The sequence below is a fragment of the Herpailurus yagouaroundi genome, unplaced genomic scaffold (genome assembly GCF_014898765.1).
Source record: "Herpailurus yagouaroundi ecotype Mexico unplaced genomic scaffold, PumYag 28, whole genome shotgun sequence".
NCBI lineage: Eukaryota > Metazoa > Chordata > Mammalia > Carnivora > Felidae > Herpailurus > Herpailurus yagouaroundi.
The window spans coordinates 6,563,632-6,585,794 of record NW_024412376.1 but is presented as its reverse complement, the minus strand read 5'-3'; the positions used below and the strand labels follow the sequence as shown (position 1 = coordinate 6,585,794).

Below are 22,163 nucleotides of genomic sequence, written 5' to 3'. Positions count from 1 at the left end.
TAAAAAAAAATTTTTTAAAGGGATGCATGGGTGGCTCAGTCAGTTAAGTATCCGACTTCGGGTCAGATCATGATCTCACAGTTTGTGGGTTTGAGCCCCACATCCGGCTCTGTGCTGACAGCTCAAAGCCTGGAGCCTGCTTCAAATTCTGCCTTGTGACAAATGATTATGAAAATTATCCCTATTATGATAGAAAACCTTAAAACCCCAAAAAACTTTAATGAAGAGCACGGATTTCCTACAGTCAATTTATAACCACTATTAACATTTTGGTGTATCCCCTTCTGGTTTCTTTTCTATGATGTTCATGTCTTAAGGTAATTGATATCAAAATTTACATGTAATTTACATGAATTCCCACTTCACATTTCAGTTGTGAGAATTTTAACATGTGTGCCAATCAGAACTGTTTATGTTGCAAGTAATTAAAAAAAAAAAAAAAAGCCCAGCCCAAAATAGCTTGAGCAGAGAGATCATTTATTGGCTCTAAAACTGATCAGCCCAGGATACCTCTGTTTTCAGTTGCTGTTCGGTCCAGAGTGTCAACGTGCCATCAGGGTTCTGGCTTCATTCTCTGTGATTTCCTTGGCTCTGCTCTTCTAGATGCATCTTCAGTTTTGTTCGCCAGCTGACTCTGAGCGTGGGAGCAAAAGCAAATGTAGTACAGGTACAGAACTGATGAGGGAGCATAAGGCGAGCTGAAGGCAAAGCACAAGCTAGCACACACATCCCCCCCCCCCCCCCAGGTGGGATATATGTGATAGTCCTCAGGCACTCCTGGCTGCCTAAGAAAAGGACAATCTTATCAATAGCCTAATCTCCAGAAACCTATAGACTCAGTTTATTGGAGCCTCAAAATCACCCTCTTCTTCATAGTGATGTGGAGAACAAAGGCAGAAGGAAATGGCAGATAAAACTAAATTTCCATATAACCTGCAACCCATTGGCAAATATTTGAGGAAGGCAGAAAAAACATTTCTCCAGGAACTCCCTACTCACTTAATGTAAATGATTTGCTACAGGGAAAAACAATCTTAGCTTGACAATAGTTAGGCCTCCAGTATCCTGAGTCTTCTTTAGCATATGAAAATGTCTTTGGAAACTTCCCCTTGACTTGACCTCCCCCAACTCCCAGGTATATAACCAGTCTCTCTTCAAGGTCCTGGGGCAGCTCTTTCTGTCCCCAGGTCCTGTCCCTGTGCTTCAGTAAAGTCACCTTTTTGCACCAAAGACGTCTTCAAGAATTCTTTTTTGGCTGTTGGCTCTGAACCCCATGAACCCCACCATCACCCCACAACCTCATCATATGATTCCCAACGTGTGGTTATGAGTCTTTTCATTTGGACTCTGAGCTTTGGTGCATACTTGGTGAGTACTTTTTCTTTTCCTTTACTCCATCTCAGGGGCTTTTTGAGAAATATAGTCTTATTGGTACACTTTCATGTCAATTGCTCAGGCTGCAATCCTTTAGCCCATGGCTACTCTATGGGGAGGAGAAAGCCTGCCTTTTGGCTGGAAGTTAATACCCTAGTTGAAATGGTAATACTGATGAAGGAGAATGAGGCAGGCTGAGCACAAGGTAGCACCCACCATCTGCCCCTCCCACCCCCCCCACCCCCACCAGGTGGAATATGTATGATATTCCTCAGACACTCCTGGCTACCCAAGAACAAAGGAAAGGGGTTTAAGTGTTTGCCATGGTAATGTGGGAAACTAAGGTAAATGAAAAATTAAATTCCCTTACTGCCTACTGCTGATTGCCAAGTCCTTGAACTGGCAGAGTGACCTCCCTCTAGGAGCTCAGCTGCCTCAATGATGACATTTTGCTAAGGGCAAAAGAGAACCTTAGCTTAACATTAACCCAACCTCGAGGATCCTGTAAGTCTACTTCCTTTATCTCAACTCCCCCAAGATGTATGCTGGCAATCATGCTCCAAGCTTATGGCCCACCAATATACATCTGAAGGGTCTCATGACTGAGATTTTATTAAGCAGTGATAAATGTGTTTCTCTAGCAACAACTAGCCCCTCAGTGTCCTGGAGACCTTGCTTCCAAAATTCCTTAGAGACTTACTCTATCCCTGACCCCCTCCCAACCTGAGGATATATAATGGGTTACCTGTCAGGACCCCAGTGCAGCTCTTCCTGCCCATGAGTCCTGTCCCCATGCTTTAATAAAATCAACCTTTTGCACCAAAGACATCTTCAAGAATTCTTTCTTGGCCATTGGCTATGGACCCCATGAACCCCCCCCCCCCCCCATCCCTTCAAAACTTCATCATTTGGTGCCCAACATAGGACTATGAGTCTTTTCATCTGGACTCTAAACCTTCGTGCAAATTTGGTGAGTATACCTTTCTCTTTTCCTCTTTTACTCTCATTTCAGGGTTGTTTTTGTTGTTGTTGTTGTTGTTTTTGAGAAGTATGGTCTTAATGGAACACTTTCAGGTCGATTGCTCAGGCTGCAATCCTCTTGCCTGTGGCTACTCTATGGAGAGGAGAAAGTCTGCCTTTTGGCTGGAAATTAGTACCCTGGCCACACAGTAATAAGATTCAGAAACTTGATGCCCTGTCTTTATTCCTGTCCTTATACAAGTTGTCTGTCTTGGGCATGGGACAGCCACCTAAGTGACTAGCATGGCTGCCAATCTTAAGACTCCCGTGTGAGGTTTCCTCCTGTTTGGTCTAACGTGATCCTCTCCACATCTCTGGTGTAGCTCCTTCTGACCATGGGAACGCCACTGGGAGCCAGCTGAAACCAGTACCCAATTGAATTAAAACCCAGCTGGGGGGGCGCCTGGGTGGCGCAGTTGGTTAAGCGTCTGACTTCAGCCAGGTCACGATCTCGTGGTCCGTGAGTTCGAGCCCCGCGTCGGGCTCTGGGCTGATGGCTCAGAGCCTGGAGCCTGTTTCCGATTCTGTGTCTCCCTCTCTCTCTGCCCCTCCCCTGTTCATGCTCTGTCTCTCTCTGTCCCAAAAAATAAATAAATGTCGAAAAAAAAAATTAAAAAAAAAAACAAACCCAGCTGGGGATTATTTCCTAAGAAGCCAGCTGTAAGGACTACATGTGTTGAAATGTCACTTAGATCATGATGGATTTCTAACTACTGTTTTCCATCCTTGTCCTCAACTACAGAATTGGGTAATTTTGTAAAACTTTTCCAGTGTTTTCTGTGGGTTAAAAATGGTGGGTTCTGGGGTACCTGGGTGGCTCAGTTGATTAAAGCATCCAACTTTGGCTTAGGTCATGATCTCGAGGTCTGTGGGTTCAAGCCTGCATCAGGTTCTGTGCTGACAGCTCAGAGCCTGGAGCTTGCTTTGGATTCTCTGTCTCCCCCTCTTTCTTCACCTCCACTGCTCGCACCCTGTCTCTGTCTCTGTCTCAAAAATAAGCATTAAAAAAATTAAAAAAAAAAATACCAGCAGGTTCTTCATGGCCTTCTCAGCACAGCAATATGCCATTCATATGCCAGCACCCATTTGTAGTCTAATGTTAATGCTAATCCTTTGCTAGAGGGGAAAACAACCTTAGCTTGACAATAGCTAGGCCTCCAGTATCCTGTGAATCTTCTTTAGCATATGAAAATCCCTTTGGAAACTTCTCCTTGACTCTGCCCCCCCCAACTATAGAATGCAATGGGGAAGTGGGGGGAGAGCCAGCCTCTCTTCTACAGGGGCCCTTAGTGGCCAGTTGGTGATCACAGTGATTTTGTTCCAGGGACACCTTGGGTTGATTTGACACCTCAGGAACCTCTGACATATCCTGCGTGCGGGACACCACCGGCAAGTCAGAGGGAATTTTTCTAGTAATGGACCTTCTCTCTCTAGGAGGAGCATGGGAGATTCTCTTTGGTCCCCAGGGGCTCTCCCTTGGGATGCCTCTTTAACCCACTGGAAAGCATTGGAATTGCAAAACTTGGGAAAGTACTGATCTTCTTTAACACTGCATGGTCTTCATTGGATCCAGCAGTTAGATCTCTCCTGCAGGAAACAAGGTAAATGAACAGATACCCTATCTAGGTCCAGCCCTTCATGGCTCTAAATCAGGACCTAGACTTAAGGGCCTCTTGCAGAATGTGTTTGCCTGAATATGTTTAACTAGTAAACTCCCTCCTGACATATTGGATGTCTAAACAGGCCTCCACCTGATAGAATTCAATCCCTGGAGGAAGCAGAGGCCATCCCTGATGAAGGGGATGCTGACTCTCTCTCTGTTCCTCTTCCTAATAGAGGGGGGCTTCTCCCTATTCATATCCCAGGTAATGGCTCTAATTGCAGCCAACTGTGGTTAGTATCCCTGGACTTTAAGGAATATTCTCAAGCAGAGCAGCTGCCGAAACTCCCTTTGTTTCAGGGAAATTCCCTGTCTTCTCTGGCCTGACATGGACTGCATATTTCCACTTTGGAGGAAAACAAACATGGTGCCTGTTCCTCTGTCCACACTGACCACATGTAGAACCAGGAACCCTTTCCCTACCTGCTGGCAGCATCTTGCCTCTTCTGCCTCCTCCTGTTTCTGCACCACCTAGAGTGCGGCCTGCCTAACTGATTCTATACCATCCTCGAGGCCTGCAGCACCATTGGCTCCTCCTCCCACCCTCAGTGTCAAGGAACAAAGAGCACCCACTTGGACTGCCCACTTTAGCTTTCCCCACTAGTGTTCCAGGTAAAAATTGACAATGGGGAACAAATTGTCTTACATGGACACAGGTGGAACATATTTGATGTTTAAGCTACTTTAAGTTTGCTGGTTTGAGATAGACCTGTCTATCAGCATTAAATATGAAACTTTTATTCTACTAAGGTTTATTAAAAGTCAAATAAGCTTCTGTTATCTCTATTGCAATTTGTTAGCAAAAACATGACTTAAAATGATGGTTAATTCTGTCTCAAAGTTTTTATGGGTAATTGTTAAGATAGCTTTCAAAATCTTTGGTAACCTGAAACTTTACAGTTTTTTTTTAATATTTTTTAAATGTTTATTTATTTTTGAGAGAGAGAGACAGAGTATGAACAGGGGAGGGTCAGAGAGAGGGAGGCACAGAATCCAAAGCAGGCTCCAGGCTCTAAGCTGTCAGCACAGAGCCCGACACGGGGCTCGAACCCACAGACTGTGAGATCATGACCTGAGCCGAAGTCGGATGCCCAACCAACTGAGCCACCCAGGTGCCCTGAAACTTTACAGTTTTGCTTCAGGTAAACACACACCCTGCTTCAGGTAAAACACCAGCCCTGGGTGAGCCCCGCTTCTCTCTCTCTCTTTCTCTCTCTCTCTCCCTCTCTCTGCCCCCCATGTAATTCTCTCTCTCAAAAAAATATACATATACATATAAGAGAAAGAAAGAAAGAAAGAAAGAAAGAAAGAAAGAAAGAAAGAGAAAGATTGATTTAAAAAAACAATTCTTAAAGGGAGGTTCGAAGAGAAGGGCACCCTTATTAGCTGATCCAAAGAGCCAATTCCATTGCTAGAAATGTGGATCAAAAAAATGTTTGCACCTAATGTCTATGTCTACATAAACATGGTATGAGGTCTGGACCAGTGGTCACTGTGTGTTGCTCTCCTTTCACTTTTCTAGATGGACTTTATAGCACTTTCCTGCCCAGCATTGAACATTGAATGTACTGGGAATGGTTAAGTTCATTTTTAGTCCATAAGCTGCAGTATTATGGGTAACCACTTTCAGATGAAGAAAATGCATCTCACTCAGAGATCTAACTCCGAGCTGGTTGTTGAATGTGAGTATGGGTTGTTCTCTCTGGGGAGGAGACAGTTTTTATTTGCATGTGGAAAAATTTATTGTTAGCTTTAACCATTATTAAAATTACATATTTGGGGAAAACAAGTATGGGCTGATGAGGTAGAAGGTAGAAGATGGTGATTTCAAAGATGGAAGGTGGTGATTTTTTGCTGAGTCCACCCAGAAACCCTTTTCCTGCTCTTTCTGGTAGCAGGCCCCACCCCACTCCCCAGCTTTGGTTCCTGAATCCTGAGTCACAGTGCTTGCTCAGACAAGAGGCATGTGGCTCAAGCCTGCTCTGCTGGAGTCTTGTTGGAGCTGGAAGAGAAGAGATTTTCATTACTCTCTAGTCATAGAGCTATAAGGAAATGATCCTGAAGCTTTCAGAAACTACTGCCCTGTCGTATAGGAAACCCCCCAAAATGATGTCAACTGCTTGTGAAGAGAAGTTGGAAGAAAGAACATTTGTTAGATGACTCAAGTCTCTGATTCTTGTATCAGTTTAGATTTGTGGTTGCAAGCAACAGAAATGGACTCTAGCCGATTTAAGTCTCAGAGGGATTTACTGGAAACATACGGTAGCTGACAGAATTGATAGGGAAGTTGGCGATTTGGAAGCAGGAGCATGGCCACCGTCAAACCACAAAAGGAAGCAGGTGGGGGATTCTACCGCTGAACAGCAGATGATGCTGTGATTTGCCCCACCCTCATAGTCCTCTGCTTGGCCTCGGGAAGGCTGGCTGCCACTACAGGCCCCAGATATGGGACTTTGTTGCCACAGATTCTGCATGGGTCAGGACCCTTGCCATACTTCCTTCTCAACCTGGAGGTCCTGAAGGCCCATGGACCAGAAGTCCGTACCTGATTGGCTGACCCCATTCATGTGTTCCTCAGCCTCCCCTCCCCCCTCCTCCTCCCGCCCCCCCCCCCCCCCAGCTAAGGGGGTGGAGCAGTTAGCCTGGTCGTTAGGGCTTCAAATGTGGGAGGCCAGTTCTGCCTTTAGGAGACTTAGAAAATGGAGAGTTTGCCAAGAGGTACACAGTCTGGGCAGCAAAAAATGACAAATTTTCACAATTATATCACCCCTTTCCCTCTCAACTCCAATACCCCACACTTCCTCCCAGTAATCTCAACTATTTCACAGAGTCTCAACTTATTTCACAGAGACAGAAAAGCTCTGGAAAGAGAGTTTCACATACTCCCATTACAGCTACCAATCTATTTGCCTAAGTACCCACCTGCTCCCTCTTTTAGTGCAGTGCTAGGGCCCACCTCTTCTGTGCCCCATCCTGGTCCACCCTTCGCCTTTGTGCCCCAGGTCCCGGCTACACTGTCCTGCAGCTGTCCTTCCTCTCCTCTATAACCAGCCCCCTCCACTAGAACACTCTCTCGAACATACAAACAGGCATCAAAACTCCCACCTTAAAAATCAGGAGCACTCCATTGAACTCCCCTTCCTTCTCCAGCTGTTACCCCATGTGTCAGAGCTCATCTAAAGCAGAACTATGGTGAGTGGTGTGGGTATTGTAGGAATTAGAGCTCACACAATTGGAAGAGGACCCAGGGAAAGAAAGGGCCATGGAAGGGAGTTGGAGAATTAAAGAAAAATCAGTAATCAAGCTGTCTGATGCACCTGCAGGTGGGCAAATCAGAGTGTAGAGGGAAATCCAGAAGCCAGGCACCTCCAGCTATAGAATTGGGACTAAGAAGGGAAATGCGTGGAGAGGTCTATGGGAACATCCGGCTTCTGTGCAGCTCCCTACATCTCTGAGTCTGCAGCCAACAGTTGTCAGAGTCAACAGGCTGGAAGCAGAGCTGGACATGGCATGGAGGAGAGTCTGAAGGCAAACCAGGACCCACCAGCACCTCTGCTTTCTGCAGCTCACTCTGAAGTCCTTCAGGTATTAATGGGTGCTACTTCACTTCTGCCTCTCATATCTTGGCAAATTTTTCCTCTTTGGACAACTCTACTCCCAGAATCTAATATGAATTCTGGGAAACAGAATGCCACTTGCTTTTGTCTCTCCTTTAACCCTCCTGCTGCAGCTTCTCAGTTGGCGTTGCTGGTTCCTTCTATTTCTTTTTTTTTTTTTAAGCCTGTTTCTTTTTTTTAATTTTTTTTAACGTTTATTTATTTTTGAGACAGAGAGACACAGAGCATGAATGGGGAGGGTCAGAGAGAGGGAGACACAGAATCTGAAACAGGCTCCAGGATTCTGAGCTGTCAGCACAGAGCCTGACCCAGGGCTTGAACTCATGGGCCGAGAGATCATGACCTGAGCCGAAGTTGGCCGCTTAACCTACTGAACCACACAGGCACCCCTGGTTCCTTCTATTTCTGACCTCTATACGTTAGAATGCTCCAGGGCTCGGTCCTCTGAGTTCCTTTTTTTTTTTTTTTTTTTTTTTTTAATGCCTAAAGTTGTTTTTATTTTTTTTCCAGCTTTACCGAGATGTAACTGACATATGACATCAGGTAAGTTTAAAGTGTCCCCTGTGTTGATTTGATGCACTCTGAATTCTTCTCTTCTCTGTCTACAGTCACCATGCAGGTAAGCTTATCCACTCCTGTAAGCTTAAATACCCAGCTGTCAAATTTATGTATCTAGTTACTTTTCTCCTAACCTACAGACTTGGAAATCCAAATGCCTATTGATATTCCAATAATTAATAGACTTTTCAAATTTACTGTGTCCAAAAACTTACACATAGCTTCATATCGCACCTCCCTTGCCCCCCACTGTGGTACGTGGCAAGTCATTGTGCCAGGTGGTCAAGCCAAAAATCTTGGTCTCGTCCCTGACTTCTCTTTTTCTCTTATACCCTACATTCAAGCCCTTGGCAAATTGTGTGAGTTTTATTTTGTAACATACCTAAAGCCTGTTCACTCAATAAGAATTCACGGCTGAGATGCACGAGTTGATGAACACAGTGAACAATCTGTGTTTAAATGGATGACAGAGTGTACAGTCTGTGTGAAGATACAAAGACAAAGAAGAACATGAGTTCTTTAGTAAATGTAAGTGTGGTTGGAATAAAAGTGTATGGGGGAGGAGAGTGGTGGGAAATCAGATTAGGAAGATAGGCCACATCTCTCTGTTGAGGGTTCTGAAACTTACCCCCAAATGCTTCAGAAAGTCATTGAATGGGGGCACCCGGGTAGCTCAGTCAGTTGAGCGTCCAACTCTTGATTTGGGCTCAGGTCATGATCTCACAGTTTGAGATCGAGCCCCATGTCAGGCTCTGCACCGACAGTGTGGAGACTGCTTGGGATTCTCTCTCTCCCCGCCTCTCTCCCTTCCCCTTTCCCACTTGCGTGTGTGAGCTCTCTCTCTCTCAAAATAAATAAAGAAATATTTTTTTAAAAGCCATTGAATGGGATGGAACTGGAGAGTGTTGTGCTAAGAGAAATAAGTCATACAGAGAAAGACAGATACCATATGTTTTCACTCTTATGTGGATCTTGAGAAACTTAACAGAAGACCATGGGGGAGGGGAAAGGGAAAAAAGTTAGAGAGGGAGGGGGGCAAACCATAAGAGACTCTTAAAAACTGAGAATAAACTGAGGGTTGATAGGGGGTGGGAGAGAGGAGAAAGTGGGTGATGGGCATTGAGGAAGGCACCTGTTGGGATGAGCACTGGGTGTTGTATGGAAACCAATTTGACAATAAATTTCATATTAAAAAATAAAAAATAAAAAAATAAAAGCCATTGAATGATTTTAAGAAATGGAATGACATTGTCAGATTTATATTTTATAAAAATCTCTCTGGGGGCTTGTGGAGGATGAATTGGAGGGTATCCAGAACTCAGCAGGCCAAGTGGAGACTATTTTAGTTAATTTGGTTAAGAAGTGATGAGGGCCTCAGCTATGGCATTTGCTAATGGGTAGACTTGTCAGATGTCCTACACAAAAATACCAGGCACCAAACCAAGCAAGAGGGAGATGTTGGTGAGCAGGGGCAGTTCTGAAAAATACTTGCTTAACATAAACAATATCTTATGTGTCACTAATAATTTCCATTTGTTTTGGTACAACTTCTCTACCTCCTTACTGCTTTTTAATTTTTTTAATGTTTATTTATTTTTGAGACAGAGACAGAGACAGAGCATGAGTGGGGTGGGGGCAGAGAGAAAGGGAGACACAGAATCTGATGCAGGCTCCAGGCTCTGAGCTGTCAGCTCAGAGCCCTACGTGGGGCTTGAACTCATGAATGGTGAGATCATGACCTGAGTCAAGGTCAGACTCTTAACCGACTGAGCCACCCAGGCACCCCTCTCTGCCTCCTTATTGTTTTTTAAAGAAACATATTTTTCATTACAACTTGCAAGAAATGTTAAAGGACAGCAAAGGCAAAGTTTAAATTTTTTTTCATTCCGTGAAGTCAGAAGTCCAATACCAGACCACCCAGGTCAATCACAGCTCGCCAGCAACCTTACCAAGGTACCTACCAACCAGACCAAGGTGATGTGGGTAGGGATAAAAACAGTTTGTTCTTAAGACCAGTTCTACCCTCAGAAAATGGGAGGAAGCCATCACTTAGCTAGGCTCTGGAACTTGAGGTTGCTGGAGCAGTAAAGTTCGCCATCAGCCCCATATGTTTCTCCTTCCCCAAAAATGGTAGGAATTTCTCCATTGGAACAGCAGCTGCCTATGCTTCCCTTAGTTCCCCAGTCTCTCTCCCTGTGGTCCTGGGAGAATGTTCCAACATCAATTAGGCTTAGACTTGGGCCCAGGGGGAAGCCTGGGAGGAAGGGCTCACTCACATGATCCAGTGACTAGAGAGAAACCAGAGACACTGTGGGTGGCTCTGAGCTGATGCAAAGCTCTCCTGTCCCCATTTCTCTCTTCCCTGGGAAGAAGTGACCCATCCCTTGTCCCTTCTGGGAATACTAACAGCGGAAGCAACAGTAGTTCATCTTGTGTTTTGTTAAAGAGATTTTGGGAACTGTGTTTGCTGTGTGTTCGTGGTATAAAGGGGTCTCCTCACTAGCATCTCAGAAATAAAACCTGTACTTAAATGGCTTTTGGACCTTTAGCTCCTAATTTTCTTAAAAAGTGTGTGGGGGCCAAGGAATCAGAGACTGACCGGTCGTTCTCTCAGGTCTTCGTGAAAAACAAAGACTGAAAGACCCCATTCCTCGGACACCCAAGCAAGAGTCCCCGATGGTCCTTTGGAAGAATAGTAAACCATGGCAGATCATGGGATCTTCCTGAGCTCGTGGTCCATTGTCTTTGGTTTCTGATGGGAAACCTTTAAAAACACCACCAGAGAGGGGCACCTGGGTGGCTCAGTCAGTGGAACATATGACTCTTGATCTCAGGGCTGTGAGTTTGAGCCCCATGTTGGGTGTAGAGACAGCTTAAGAAACATAAACTTAAAAACAAAACAAAACAAACAAACAAAAATAATAAAAACAGAAAACCACCACCAGAGAAGTACAGTTAAAAAGAGCAGCCTTGGGCAGAATTGTGCAGTGAATCTACATTTGTTTTCTGTTGTTGTGTAGCAAATGACTACAAACATCACAGCTTAGAACAACACACATTTATTAACTCACAATTTCCATGTGTCAGGAGTCTGGCCATGAGGGAGCCGGGTCTTCTGCTCCGGGTCTCACCGGGCTGCAGTGACAACATCAGCCAGGGCTACAGTCTCATCTGGGGCTCAGGGTCCTCTTCCAACTCACATGATTGTTGGCAGGATCCACTTCACTTCCTCGCAGTTGTGGAACTCATAGTGGCTAGCATCCTTGAGGCCAGCAAGAGTATCTTTCTGACTTCTTCCAGCTCTGACCCTTGACTTTCTTTTAAAGGTCTCTCACCCGGTTAGGTCAGGCCCACCCAGGATAATCTACCTTTTCATTAACTTAAATCAATTGAGTAGAGACCTTAATCTCATCTTTGAAATCCTTTCACCTCTGCTACATAATATAACATAATCACAGGAGTGATATCCCATCACCTTTGCCATATTCTATTCATTAGGAGCAAATTACAGGGGTGCCTGTGTGACTCGATTGGTTAAGTGTCCAACTTCGGCTCACGTCATGATCTTGTGGTTCGTGAGTTTGAGTCCCACGTCGGGCTCTGTGATGACAGCTCAGAGCTTGGAACCTGCTTCCAATTCTGTGTCTTCCCCTCTCTCTGCCCTTCCCTGCTCATACTGTCTCTCTCTGTCTCAGAAATAAACATTTTTTTAATTTTTTTTCAAAAAAGAAGCAAATTACAGGTCCCACCCACATTCAAGGGGAGGGAATTATACAAGGACATGGGTCCTTGGGGTTTCTCAGAATTCTGCCTCTACCAGAGTCCAAGAGCTTCTGGAGAGAACAGCCCTTTCCTGAAGGGTAAATGGAGTGGATTATAATCTTTGAGACCGGAACTCTGAGTTAAAAGATTTATGTGTCTCTCACTGTAGTGGGCTGAATAGTAGTCCCCAAATATATGTCAACTTGGAATCTCTGAATATGACCTTATTTGGACTAAGCGTCTTTACAGATATAATTAAGGTAAGGATCTTGACATGAGATTATCCTGGATTAGGATAGGCTCCAAATCCAATGACATGTGTTCCTATAGGACACAGAAAAGAGACCCTTACAGACACAGGGAGAAAGTGAGAACAGAGGTAGAGATCAGAGTGATTTTTGTCTACAAACCAAGGAATGCTAAAAATTGCCAGGGCCACCAGAAGCTGGGAAAGAGGCATGGGATGGATTCCTCCTCAGAACCACCAGAAGGAGCCAGTCCTACTGACACCTTACTTTCAGACTTCTGACCTCCAGAATTATGAGACAATAAATTTCTGTTGTTTTAAGCCATCGAGGTCATCAAGGTCAACTTGTTGCAGCAGACTTGGAAAACGAATACACTCACTGATCATTGTCCCCATGCGAATCAACGTCAAAAAATGGAGTTGATGGTCTCAGGTGCAACATGAACTCAGACTCGATAGAGATGTCAATTCCCAGAGATCAGAGGTGCCCTAAGAGGTAGCAAAGCAGGGCAGCTCTACAACCCCAGCTACATTCATCACGGAATGTCAGCAGATGCCCATTCGTTTCTACCCTCTTTTGTGATCCCTTCATTGATGAATTTGATTCAGCTACTGTTTAAAATGTGGGGAGGCTAAAATAACTATGGCTTAAACAAGATCGGAGTTTATTTCTCCTTCACTTAAGGGTCTTAAACATAGGCAGTCCATGGTGGAAATGGTGACTCCACATTATTGAACACCCACATTCTTCTGCCATTTGCAACACATAGTTGCCATCTCATGACCTATGGTGGCTGCTTCAGTTCCTACCGTCACACCTGTATTCCAGCCAGTGGAAAAGGTAGAAGTTGGATGTGAAGGATGTGTCCTTTTCCTTTAATGGCAGACCTGGAAGCTGCACACCTAAACTGGCTAGACCTTAGTCACATAGTCAGACCTAGCTACTAGCTGCAAGGGAGGCTCCAGGGTATCTTCAGCAAGACCCGGTGCCCAGCTAAGGGTTCTACCACTTAAGCTAAGACTCCAGTTTCTTCCTAAAACCTAAGGAATAAAGGAAACCAGAGAGGGGAGAGCAACTTCTGTCCACAGGAGACAACACAAGGTCTGACTTGTCCAGTGGCCTCCCAAATCTGGGGCCAGTGGAGAAGGGAGGAAAGTCCCCGAAATGGAAATCCATAAGTAGATCAAATGCCTACCACCCTTCAAACTGATAACAGGATGAAGAAGAACCTTGAAAATGTGGGTTTAAAACAGCAGGGATAATGGGGCTCCTGGGTGGCTCAGTCAGTTAAGCGTCCGACTCTTGATTTCAGCTCAGGTCATGATCTCAGGGCTCATCTGTGCTGACAGTGTGGAACCTGTTTGGGCTTCTCTCTCTCTCTCTCTCTGCCCCTCCCTCGCTCTCTCTTTTTCTCTCTCTGTCTCTCAAAGTAAACAAACTAAAAAAACAGTAAGAATGGGGTGCCTGGGTGGCTCAGTAAGTTAAGTGTCTGACTTCGGCTAAGGTCCCACATCGGGCTCTGTGCTGACGGTGTGGAGCCTCCTTGGGATTCTTTCTCTTCTTTTCTCTCTGCCCCTCCTCTGTTTGTTCTTTCTGTCTAAAAAATAAATAAATATACTTTAAAAAATGAAAAAAAACCCAGCAGGAATAAGATGAGTACAAAAAAGCTAGGAGTATAGTATTCCTCCTTCCCATACCCTCTGTTGTGGGTTGAACTGTGTCCCCCTTAAAGAATCACTGAAGTCCTATCCCCCGGAACCTGTGAGCGTGACCCTATTTAGAAATAGGGTCAAGTTAAAATGAGCTCATACTGAATTAAGTTCGGCCCTAATGCAATGACTGGTGTTGTTATAAGTGTGGACACAGACACACAGGCAGAGGCCATGTGAAGACAAGCAGAGCTTTTGGGTTTTTTTTTTTTTAATATTTATTTTTGAAAGAGAGAGAGAGACAGAGCACGAGTGGGGGAAGGGCAGAGAGAGGGAGACACAGAATCGGAAGCAAGCTCCAGGCTCCGAGCTGTCAGCGCAGAGCCTGACGTGGAACTCGAACTCATGAACCATGAGATTGTGACCTGAGCTGAAGTCAGACGCTTAACCAACTGAGCCACCCAGGTGCCCCGAGAGTTGTAATCACACAGCCATGTGATGTCAAAGATTGCCAGCAACCAGGAGAACGTGTAAAAGGCAACCAAGGATTCCTCTCCTAGAGCTTTCAGAGAGAGCATGATCCTGCCAATACCCTGATTTTTTCCTTCTAGCCTCCAGAACTATGAGGAAAGTAATTTGTTATTCCAGCCCTAGCAAACGAATTGACTGTCTCCCTTTCTGGTTTCTCGTGGCCTTGTTCTAATGAACCTTTGCTATAATGTACCATAAAGCCCTGACATCCAGAAGTGTTCTGTGTCCTAAACTTCTGTCCCTCCTTAAAATTTAGCTCATCGCTGGGGTGCCTGGGTGACTCCATCAGTTGAACATCCAGCCTTTGATTTTGGCTCAGGTCATGATCTCAGGGTAGTGGCATCAAGCCCCTCATTGGGCTCCATGCTGAGTGTGAGCCTGCTCAAGATCCTCTCTCTCTCTCTCTCTCCATCTGCCCCTCTCCTCCCTCCTCTCTTTCTAAAATTAAAGAAAAAAAATTAGCCCATTATAAATGCTGTGTGGGAAATGGAAGGTGAGCCAAACTAGGACCGAAACGTCAGACACAGGCCAGATGAGAGTCTAAGTGTGAAAAAGGAGCCAGAGGGGGAGATGTGAATGTGACATGGATATGAAACCAGGGGCATCAATCCGAGGCACGGATGAACCTGCAGAAGAAAGATGAGGTGGGACGTGCCCACCCTGGCCAAAGACAAGTCCAAGATCTAAGCTGTCTACGGAGGCAGGACCATCCGCAAATCAAAACCCCAGAGGCCTGGGACTAGTCCTCGCTGCCTACTCCAATGACTCCGCTTACACTGGAGGAGTCCTTCAGTTTCCAAAGGTTTTCCTTCGGTTTCCTGCTTTATATGTCACCTCTTAGTTGGTCTTCAAAACCAGTCTGCGTGGGCTGAGTAGAACAATAATAGAATTCCATTCGACTCACAGGCAAACAAAATGTCAGAGACGCAAGTAACCTGCTCGGTGTCACATAACTGATTATCAGTGTGTGTGGAGGGGAGGAAAATGAAATTTAGAGTCTCGTAGGCTGGGTTAGAAGCTATCTGATTTCGGGGCGCCTGGGTGACTCAGTCGGTTAGGCATCCGACTCTTGATTTCAGTGCAGGTCATGATCTCATGGTCCGTGAGTTCGAGCCCCATGCCAGGCTCTGTGCTGACAGTGCGGAGTCTGCTTGGGATTCTCTCCCTCTCTCTCAGTCCCCACACCCTCTCCACACACACACTTCAAAATAAATAAATAACTTTATTTTTTTTTTTTTAACGTTTATTTATTTTTGAGACAGAGAGAGACAAAGCACGAATGGGGGAGGGTCAGAGAGAGGGAGACACAGAATCTGAAACAGGCTCCAGGCTCTGAGCTGTCAGCACAGAGCCTGACGTGGGACTCGAACTCACGGACTGCGAGATCATGACCTGAGCCGAAGTCAGCCGCTTAACTGACTGAGCCACCCAGGCGCCCCATAAATAAATAACTTTAAAAGAAGAAGAAGAAGAAAAGAAGATATTTGGTTTCTATGAGGTTCTACTGTTTGTTTGGTATCACTTCACCTGCCATTTGTAGATCGCCTCTTACAGCGTTGGCTTATTGACTGATGCTCACTCAGTAAATGACCATTTCCTTCCTCCTCCCTTTCTTGCTTCTCCAGCTCCAAGTGTGGTGCTCATTACACTACCAGTGTTGCCTTTCTCTAAAGTGATCTTGGCTACTCACAGTTCACCTCTCTAGAAGTCAGTTTCTTCACCCGCTTTATCAAAGGATTGGACTAAATCATTCGCAAGGTCTCTTCCAGCCCTGATAGTCTGTGGCCTGAACACTGCCTTCCTGCCGCAGGTCCCAACGGACCCACCCTGAGAAGCCCACACCTGTTGGACCTGCCATCGCCATCAGGTGGCGCCCGGCACCCTTACGCCTTGGGTGGAGGAACGTCTGAAGCTGCGATGCTTGACCTCAGCCAGCACAGAGCTTTAGGAGAGCTAGCCCTAGAGAGGAGAGAAAGTAAACCTTTCTCCATTTACTTTATAGATGAAGAAACGGAGGAAAGCGTTTTGCTTTTCCTTCGTACCATAATAGGACGAGCTAGGAAAGATTAGATGGCCTCCTGGAGTTCCTGCTAATTTAACTGAGTTGCCTCAACCCATTGTCCCATAGTGGACCACATCCAGGGCTTTTTTGCACAGCGTCAGGGAGGGCATTAGCTGTGCTCCCCATTGCAGGTTCCCGCTCCTCTGGAGAGACATGCAAACACGAATATATGCACGCAGCCAGGAAGCATGAGAGGGAGCCCAGATGATTGGGTTTTAGGATCAAAACACAAAGGAGCGTGATTTCCATGGCCTTCACCTATGCCCCCAGAATGAAAGGAGCAAGGCTGCTCCCAGTTAGTAAGAGCTTGAGGAATGGAGCTGGTGGGGATTGATGGTCCTGTGACTGCCTGTGACAACCACAGCCGGCGCTGACCACTGTTCCCCGGAAGAATCTACCACTGGGAGCGTCCCAGGAAAGCCTGCTCTCCGCCTCCTCCTTACCTGATTCTGCCTGCTCCTTCGAGGCTCCACCTGAAGCAGAAGGTCAAGGCACCTCTGGACTAGCCAGTCACTCCTCATCCGCTCTCTGCCAAGTTCCGCCCCCTTCGCGCTGTCATCTCTGTGCATGCCCAGCTCCTGCTAACAGGTTCTAGGAAGGCCAGGGGTCCACAGCCTCGCTCGGTCTCATCGGTCTGTAAGTCTTCACCTCTCTAGCTTCAGAGGATGGTTGTTTGCTCAGGCCCCGTTAGCAAAAGCAGCCTGCTCAGCATCCAAGATGTAAATCTCCCCCAGCCTGACACCTGGCCACAAGTTGCCGGAGAGACGACCAGAATGGCTGACTCTCCATCTGTCAGATGCACTGGTGACAGTTTGCAGATGGAGTCCACAGCCCAGTGCAAGTCTAAACACTCTAAAGGAGCCTGACAGCTGGCACATGGGTGTGTGTCGAGCAAGACTCACGCAGTATGAGCTCTTGGAAAACGTTCAAGGACATTTCTCCAAGCCAGAGCCCCACTCTCTGCCCCCCTCCCAAAAATCATCCTTCTTCCCTGCCCAGGAATGACTGGACAGCTTTCCTCAGTGATGTTGCAAAAATATCCAGAGATGGAGAGAGGAGGCCCTCTTACTTATCCCAGGCCAAAGCAAGACTTCTTTCTCCACTAAGCATTCAAAAGTTGAGTTCTTGCCAAGAAACCTCCCACACACCTCGGACCCCAGAGATCTCACACTGCTCTGGATTCAAAAGGAGAAAGTCATCTTTGGTATGCAAACATCCTGAGAAATAAAACATGGGCTCCTGGAGGAAAGGGAGCCGCATAGCCCAGGTCAAATTCACAGGGAACACCCATATGTGGAAATCCACTGGGCTTATCCTCAGGACAGATCAAAATTTCATAACTCCGGAGCCCCCAAACCCACCTAGTGGATCGCACACCGCTGTTGCACAGCACATTAAATATTTGATGATTTCCTGGTCATCCTGTACCTCAGCCTGGGCAATGGTCTCTGCTTATGGAGTTTAAGTAAGAACTCGCAAAATGATTCAGTGGTTGCCACAGAAATTTCCTTTCCATAGGAAACTGCTGATAAGGTTCATAAGAATTGGAATAAGGAAACAACTTTATCAACTGGCTCAAACTTGGGACTCCAGTTTTACTTCAAGAGGATAACATTGATTTCTGCAGCCCAGGAAAGGTAGAGGTTATGGAAAGGAAGCATCAGAATACATTTGTAACCAAAGACATTTGCCCAACACAGACAACACTCTGGGCCTCCAGACACACATACACGTACAACACTAGACAAAACTGGTTCCCAAGGGCAGTGGGATCTTAGGAATTCACTGCTGGCTTATAGCATGGGAGCTGACATATGCCCATAGGCCCTGATCCTGAGCACAGCAAACTCTGTCCTCCTATGAGCACTACACTCAAGTCTTTGGGTAGCATGGCTTTGCTACCCACTTGCAACTGGGTTCCATGAATTTTGGAAAGGTGGAGATACAGGAGTGTCAAAGGCTTAAACTCACTCCCCTTTACCCAAACAGACTTCTCATTTTTTGTTTCATGAGGATTAGGAAGAAAGGGGCAAGGACTAGTCCTAATTTACCGCATCTGTCAAAAGCCAGCTCTAAGAAGGGTGTAAGTGGATTATGGGGGTGGTGCGGGATGGAGAAAAGAAGGCAATGGAGGAATCGCATTCAGTAATATTTATTCATTTGATGCTAAAAGGAAAAGAAGGGATCTGTTCTAATGGTTCGGCCTCCTATGAATCCCGGAGCCACTCCCCCACCCCCCTCCAAAAAAAAAAACCCTGAAGAAGTCCTTCTGGCACTGCTGTGAGGTAGATCAGAGCTGTCCTGTGTCCAAAGTGGGGGAGGCCGGTGCTTAGAGATCCGTAGCGATGTGTCAGGGACAAAACCCCAAAGCTGCACCTTTGCTAGCTTCCTGCTCCCAGCCTAGGCCACAGAGCAAGCAGCAAGCGATCGTGGGGAGCACTGAGTGGTCCGTCAGGTCTAGGCAGCAGGAGGGATGAAAGGAGGAGTGCTGTCTCTGCCCTAAGCACACAGCACAGAAGTGAGCAAGGTGACAGGTGTCCCACCAAAGCTAGTCCGGCTGCTCCAGGCTGCTGGATACTTCAGCTGCTGAGGTAGTGGTGAAGCTCAGGGCTTAGAAAAGTTCTCTCAGAAAGAGAGAGGCAGAGAGGATAGTGAAAACCCACCTGCTAAAGATTTTCCCTCCCCGGTCGGCCCCCCTCCCCACCCCAAGGCCAAGTCACCAGTTTCTGGAGGTCAGAGATTTCCAGCTGGGAAACTCCACAGGGCTCATTCTAAACAGAGGCCAGAGGCTTTCCAAAAGTTCTGGATGAACAGAGTTGTTTCTTGTCGTTCAGGACCTAAGAAATTCCCCCAGGAAGCCCTGAAAAATGGAGATAATATATCTTGGGGTGAGGGGCACAGGGTGGGAACAGAAGTCCTAAAGAGCAGGGGTGAAAGTCAGGGACCCTGGGAAGAATATGTATGTAATCACACAAAAGCATCCGGGCTCCACCCAGCCACAAAATACCCACCCCCAACTCCAGCCCTGTTCCTGCCAGGGAGAAGACCTGGGGCTCCCAGGTTCCCCTACTCCTGTTTACCCTTCATAGCCGAAGCAGAGTCTCACCTCCACAGCTATCAAACCTTTCAAAGAAACCACAGCTGAGGCTAAGGGCCGGGGGCGGGGGCGGGGGGGGGGGGGGGGGAGTGCTTTATGCTTCTCCGCAAGTCAAAGCCAGCCAAGTGGTGGCAAGAAATATGGGAGGCCAAAGAACTGGGCTAGAAAATCTAGAGCTGACCAGGCAGGCCCACGGTAAAGCCGCACTCCCTGGCCACACTTCCCGCACTGGGTCCTGGGGTGAAGAACAATCCTCCGCCTTTCTTTGCTTCAACCCTGGGGCAGGTGGGTGGGATGCCGGAGGAAAAAAGTGTCCTGGGTTCCCTTTTGGTTCCGTCCTCCTTGTCCCCCTTCTTTCGCTGCAGAGACCTCCCCAGCCCCACCTTCTCCTCCCGAACCCCAAACTCTGAGAAATGGCCACATGAGACACCGAATGCTTCCAGATCCTGAGCCGCCAACCCCTTCGCTTCGGTTACCTACCCGACTCTGCGGGCCTCGTCAGCGCCGCAGGGGCATCCGAGGTTTCTCCAGCCCCGGAGGCTGCTGCGTGGCCCTCCTCCCGCCGGCAGCGGCACAGCAGGCGGCGAAAGGCGCTGCGAAAGTCGGGGCTGCGGCAGTAGATGAGCGGGTTAAAGGCGGAGTTGGCATAGCCTAGCCAGTTAAGGGCCAGGAAAGCCGGGCTGGGAACCAGAGAGGGGCCCCCGAGGGCTCGCACCACGTTGGCCACAAAGAAGGGCAACCAGCAGAGAGAGAAGGTCCCCATGATGAGACCCAAGGTGCGCAGGGCCCGGTGTTCCCGGAGAGGCAGAAGGCGCGCGGGCCGCCGCCCGTAGGAGGGCACCCCTGCGGGAGAAGCGCACGGCCCCGCCGGGGCAGGGGACAGAGAGCGAGACGCGGCCTGCGGAGACTCCCCTGGCGGGAAGCGGCCCAGCTCTCCGCGCAGCAGGCGCAGCTGGCGCGTAGCCACGACGAAAACGCGCGCGTAGACGAAGAGCATCACAAGGAGCGGAAGGTAGAAGGAGACGGAGGAGGAGAGCAGCGCGTAGGGTATGTTGGAGGCGAAGGCGCAGCAGTGCGGATTGGAGTGGCAGCGCTGCGCCTCGGCGTCGGCTCCCACGCGCCACCATTTGCTCATGATGGGCGCAAACGACACCGCCGCTGACACGACCCACACCAGTACCACGGCTGCCCGGGCGCGCCGTTTGGTGACCAGGGCGCCGTAGCGCAGCGGGTTCGTCACTGCCAGGTAGCGGTCCACGGCCAGGGCGCACAGGGTTTCAATGCTGGCGGTCACACACAGCACGTCCACTGAGGTCCACAGCTCGCAACCAGTGGCGCCCAGGGGCCAGTGGCCGGTCAGCGCCAGGGTGGCCCCCGGCGGCACTACCAGGAGTCCCACCACCAGGTCTGCTGTGGCCAGCGAGGTCACGAACACGTTGGTCATGGTCTGGAGTCTCGGCGTCCGAGCGATGGCCACGATGACCAGCAGGTTGCCTCCCACGGTGGCCAGCACGGCCAGCGCCAACAGTGCCCCCGCCAATGCCACCGCCCACGGCACCCCCGGCAGCCCACTCGTGTTGGCAGTATTGGGCGTCAGGGTGGGGGCATCCGGCCACGAAGCCAGGGAGCCGTTCCCGTGAGGCCACGGAGCCATTCCCGTGGCGTGCGTGGGGCGGGAGGGAAAGAGAGAAGGGGTCTCCCAGCTCACCCGGCTCGGGGGCGGGGACAGCGGGGCGTGGGAGCGATTTCCCGGGCCTGGGCCATTTTCCCTAGTTGACCGGGGCGAGAACGCTCAACCTCCCCCCCACTACCCGCCCCGGTGCCACTGCTTGGGGTGGGGAGGAGTGGAGGCCCTTAAAGGGGCAGCGGCCAACAGTCTCTATGCTGGGCGCCAGGAAGGGAATTGGAGGGAGGGGAGGGAAATGAGATGGATGTCTGAGTTTTCCTGTAACCTTATCTGGAGTGCCGACACCCGGACTTCTCTGCCACCATGTGCCCACTCCTGCCGTGACCACCGCAGGCACTCAGCGCAACACTCCGTCGGCACTGATTGCCTGGAACGCCGCACCAATTTACCAATTTCCCCGGAAGGTCCTGCAGCGACGCTAGCAGAAAGGTCATGAAGACATCACCACCACCGCCTTACCTTGTCAGAGGAAAAGGGAACCCTCCCAGGGCCAGCAAAATGATCCCCACTAGCACCGCACCTACTTGAGGGTCCTTCTTTAAAATATTGTAAGTCAAAGTATCTTCTCTCTTTTCCCAAGACTTCGCGCCAATGAGACTTGGCCCCTTTCCCTTCTATTTCATTTACCTGCCCTGCCCCTCCAGTTCTCCCTTGTCTTGTTGCTGTTCTTTTCAGTTAGCAGGGAAATTTGATGTTTTCCTGGAGTCTTTATACTTGCCTGCTCATTTGAATTTTGATTAGGCTTCACATGGCCTAAGATGCTGAAAGTTTCCATTTCTCCATCTTCCCCATTGCCCCTTGCCCCTTCCACACACCTTTCCACCTAGAGAATTTCTAGATGGGTCCCTGCTTTTAAAATTTCTTTAAAATTGGGGGCACCCAGCTGGCTCAGTCGGGT

General features: G+C 48.1%; 1 protein-coding gene across 3 annotated transcripts; it reads right to left on the bottom strand.

Moving 5' to 3' along the window:
- Window positions 1–512: 512 nt before the first annotated feature.
- On the bottom strand, window positions 513–21,571 carry ADRB3 (adrenoceptor beta 3). 3 transcript variants are annotated; one of them, XR_005785764.1, is made up of 3 exons: window positions 20,059–21,571; window positions 19,202–19,341; window positions 531–634 (listed from the first exon to the last, which is right to left on the bottom strand). XR_005785764.1 is itself a non-coding variant. In XM_040459539.1 (2 exons), exons 1-2 carry the CDS (start codon window positions 21,230–21,232, stop codon window positions 612–614), a joined length of 1,197 nt encoding a protein of 398 aa, XP_040315473.1. In that variant the 5' UTR covers window positions 21,233–21,571; the 3' UTR covers window positions 513–611. The 3 variants fall into 3 exon arrangements, 1 of the variants encoding a protein (XP_040315473.1); XR_005785746.1 differs by lacking the exon at window positions 531–634 and adding an exon at window positions 18,617–19,103; XM_040459539.1 differs by lacking the exon at window positions 19,202–19,341 and having other exon boundaries at window positions 513–634.
- Between the last annotated feature and the right edge of the window lie 592 nt (window positions 21,572–22,163).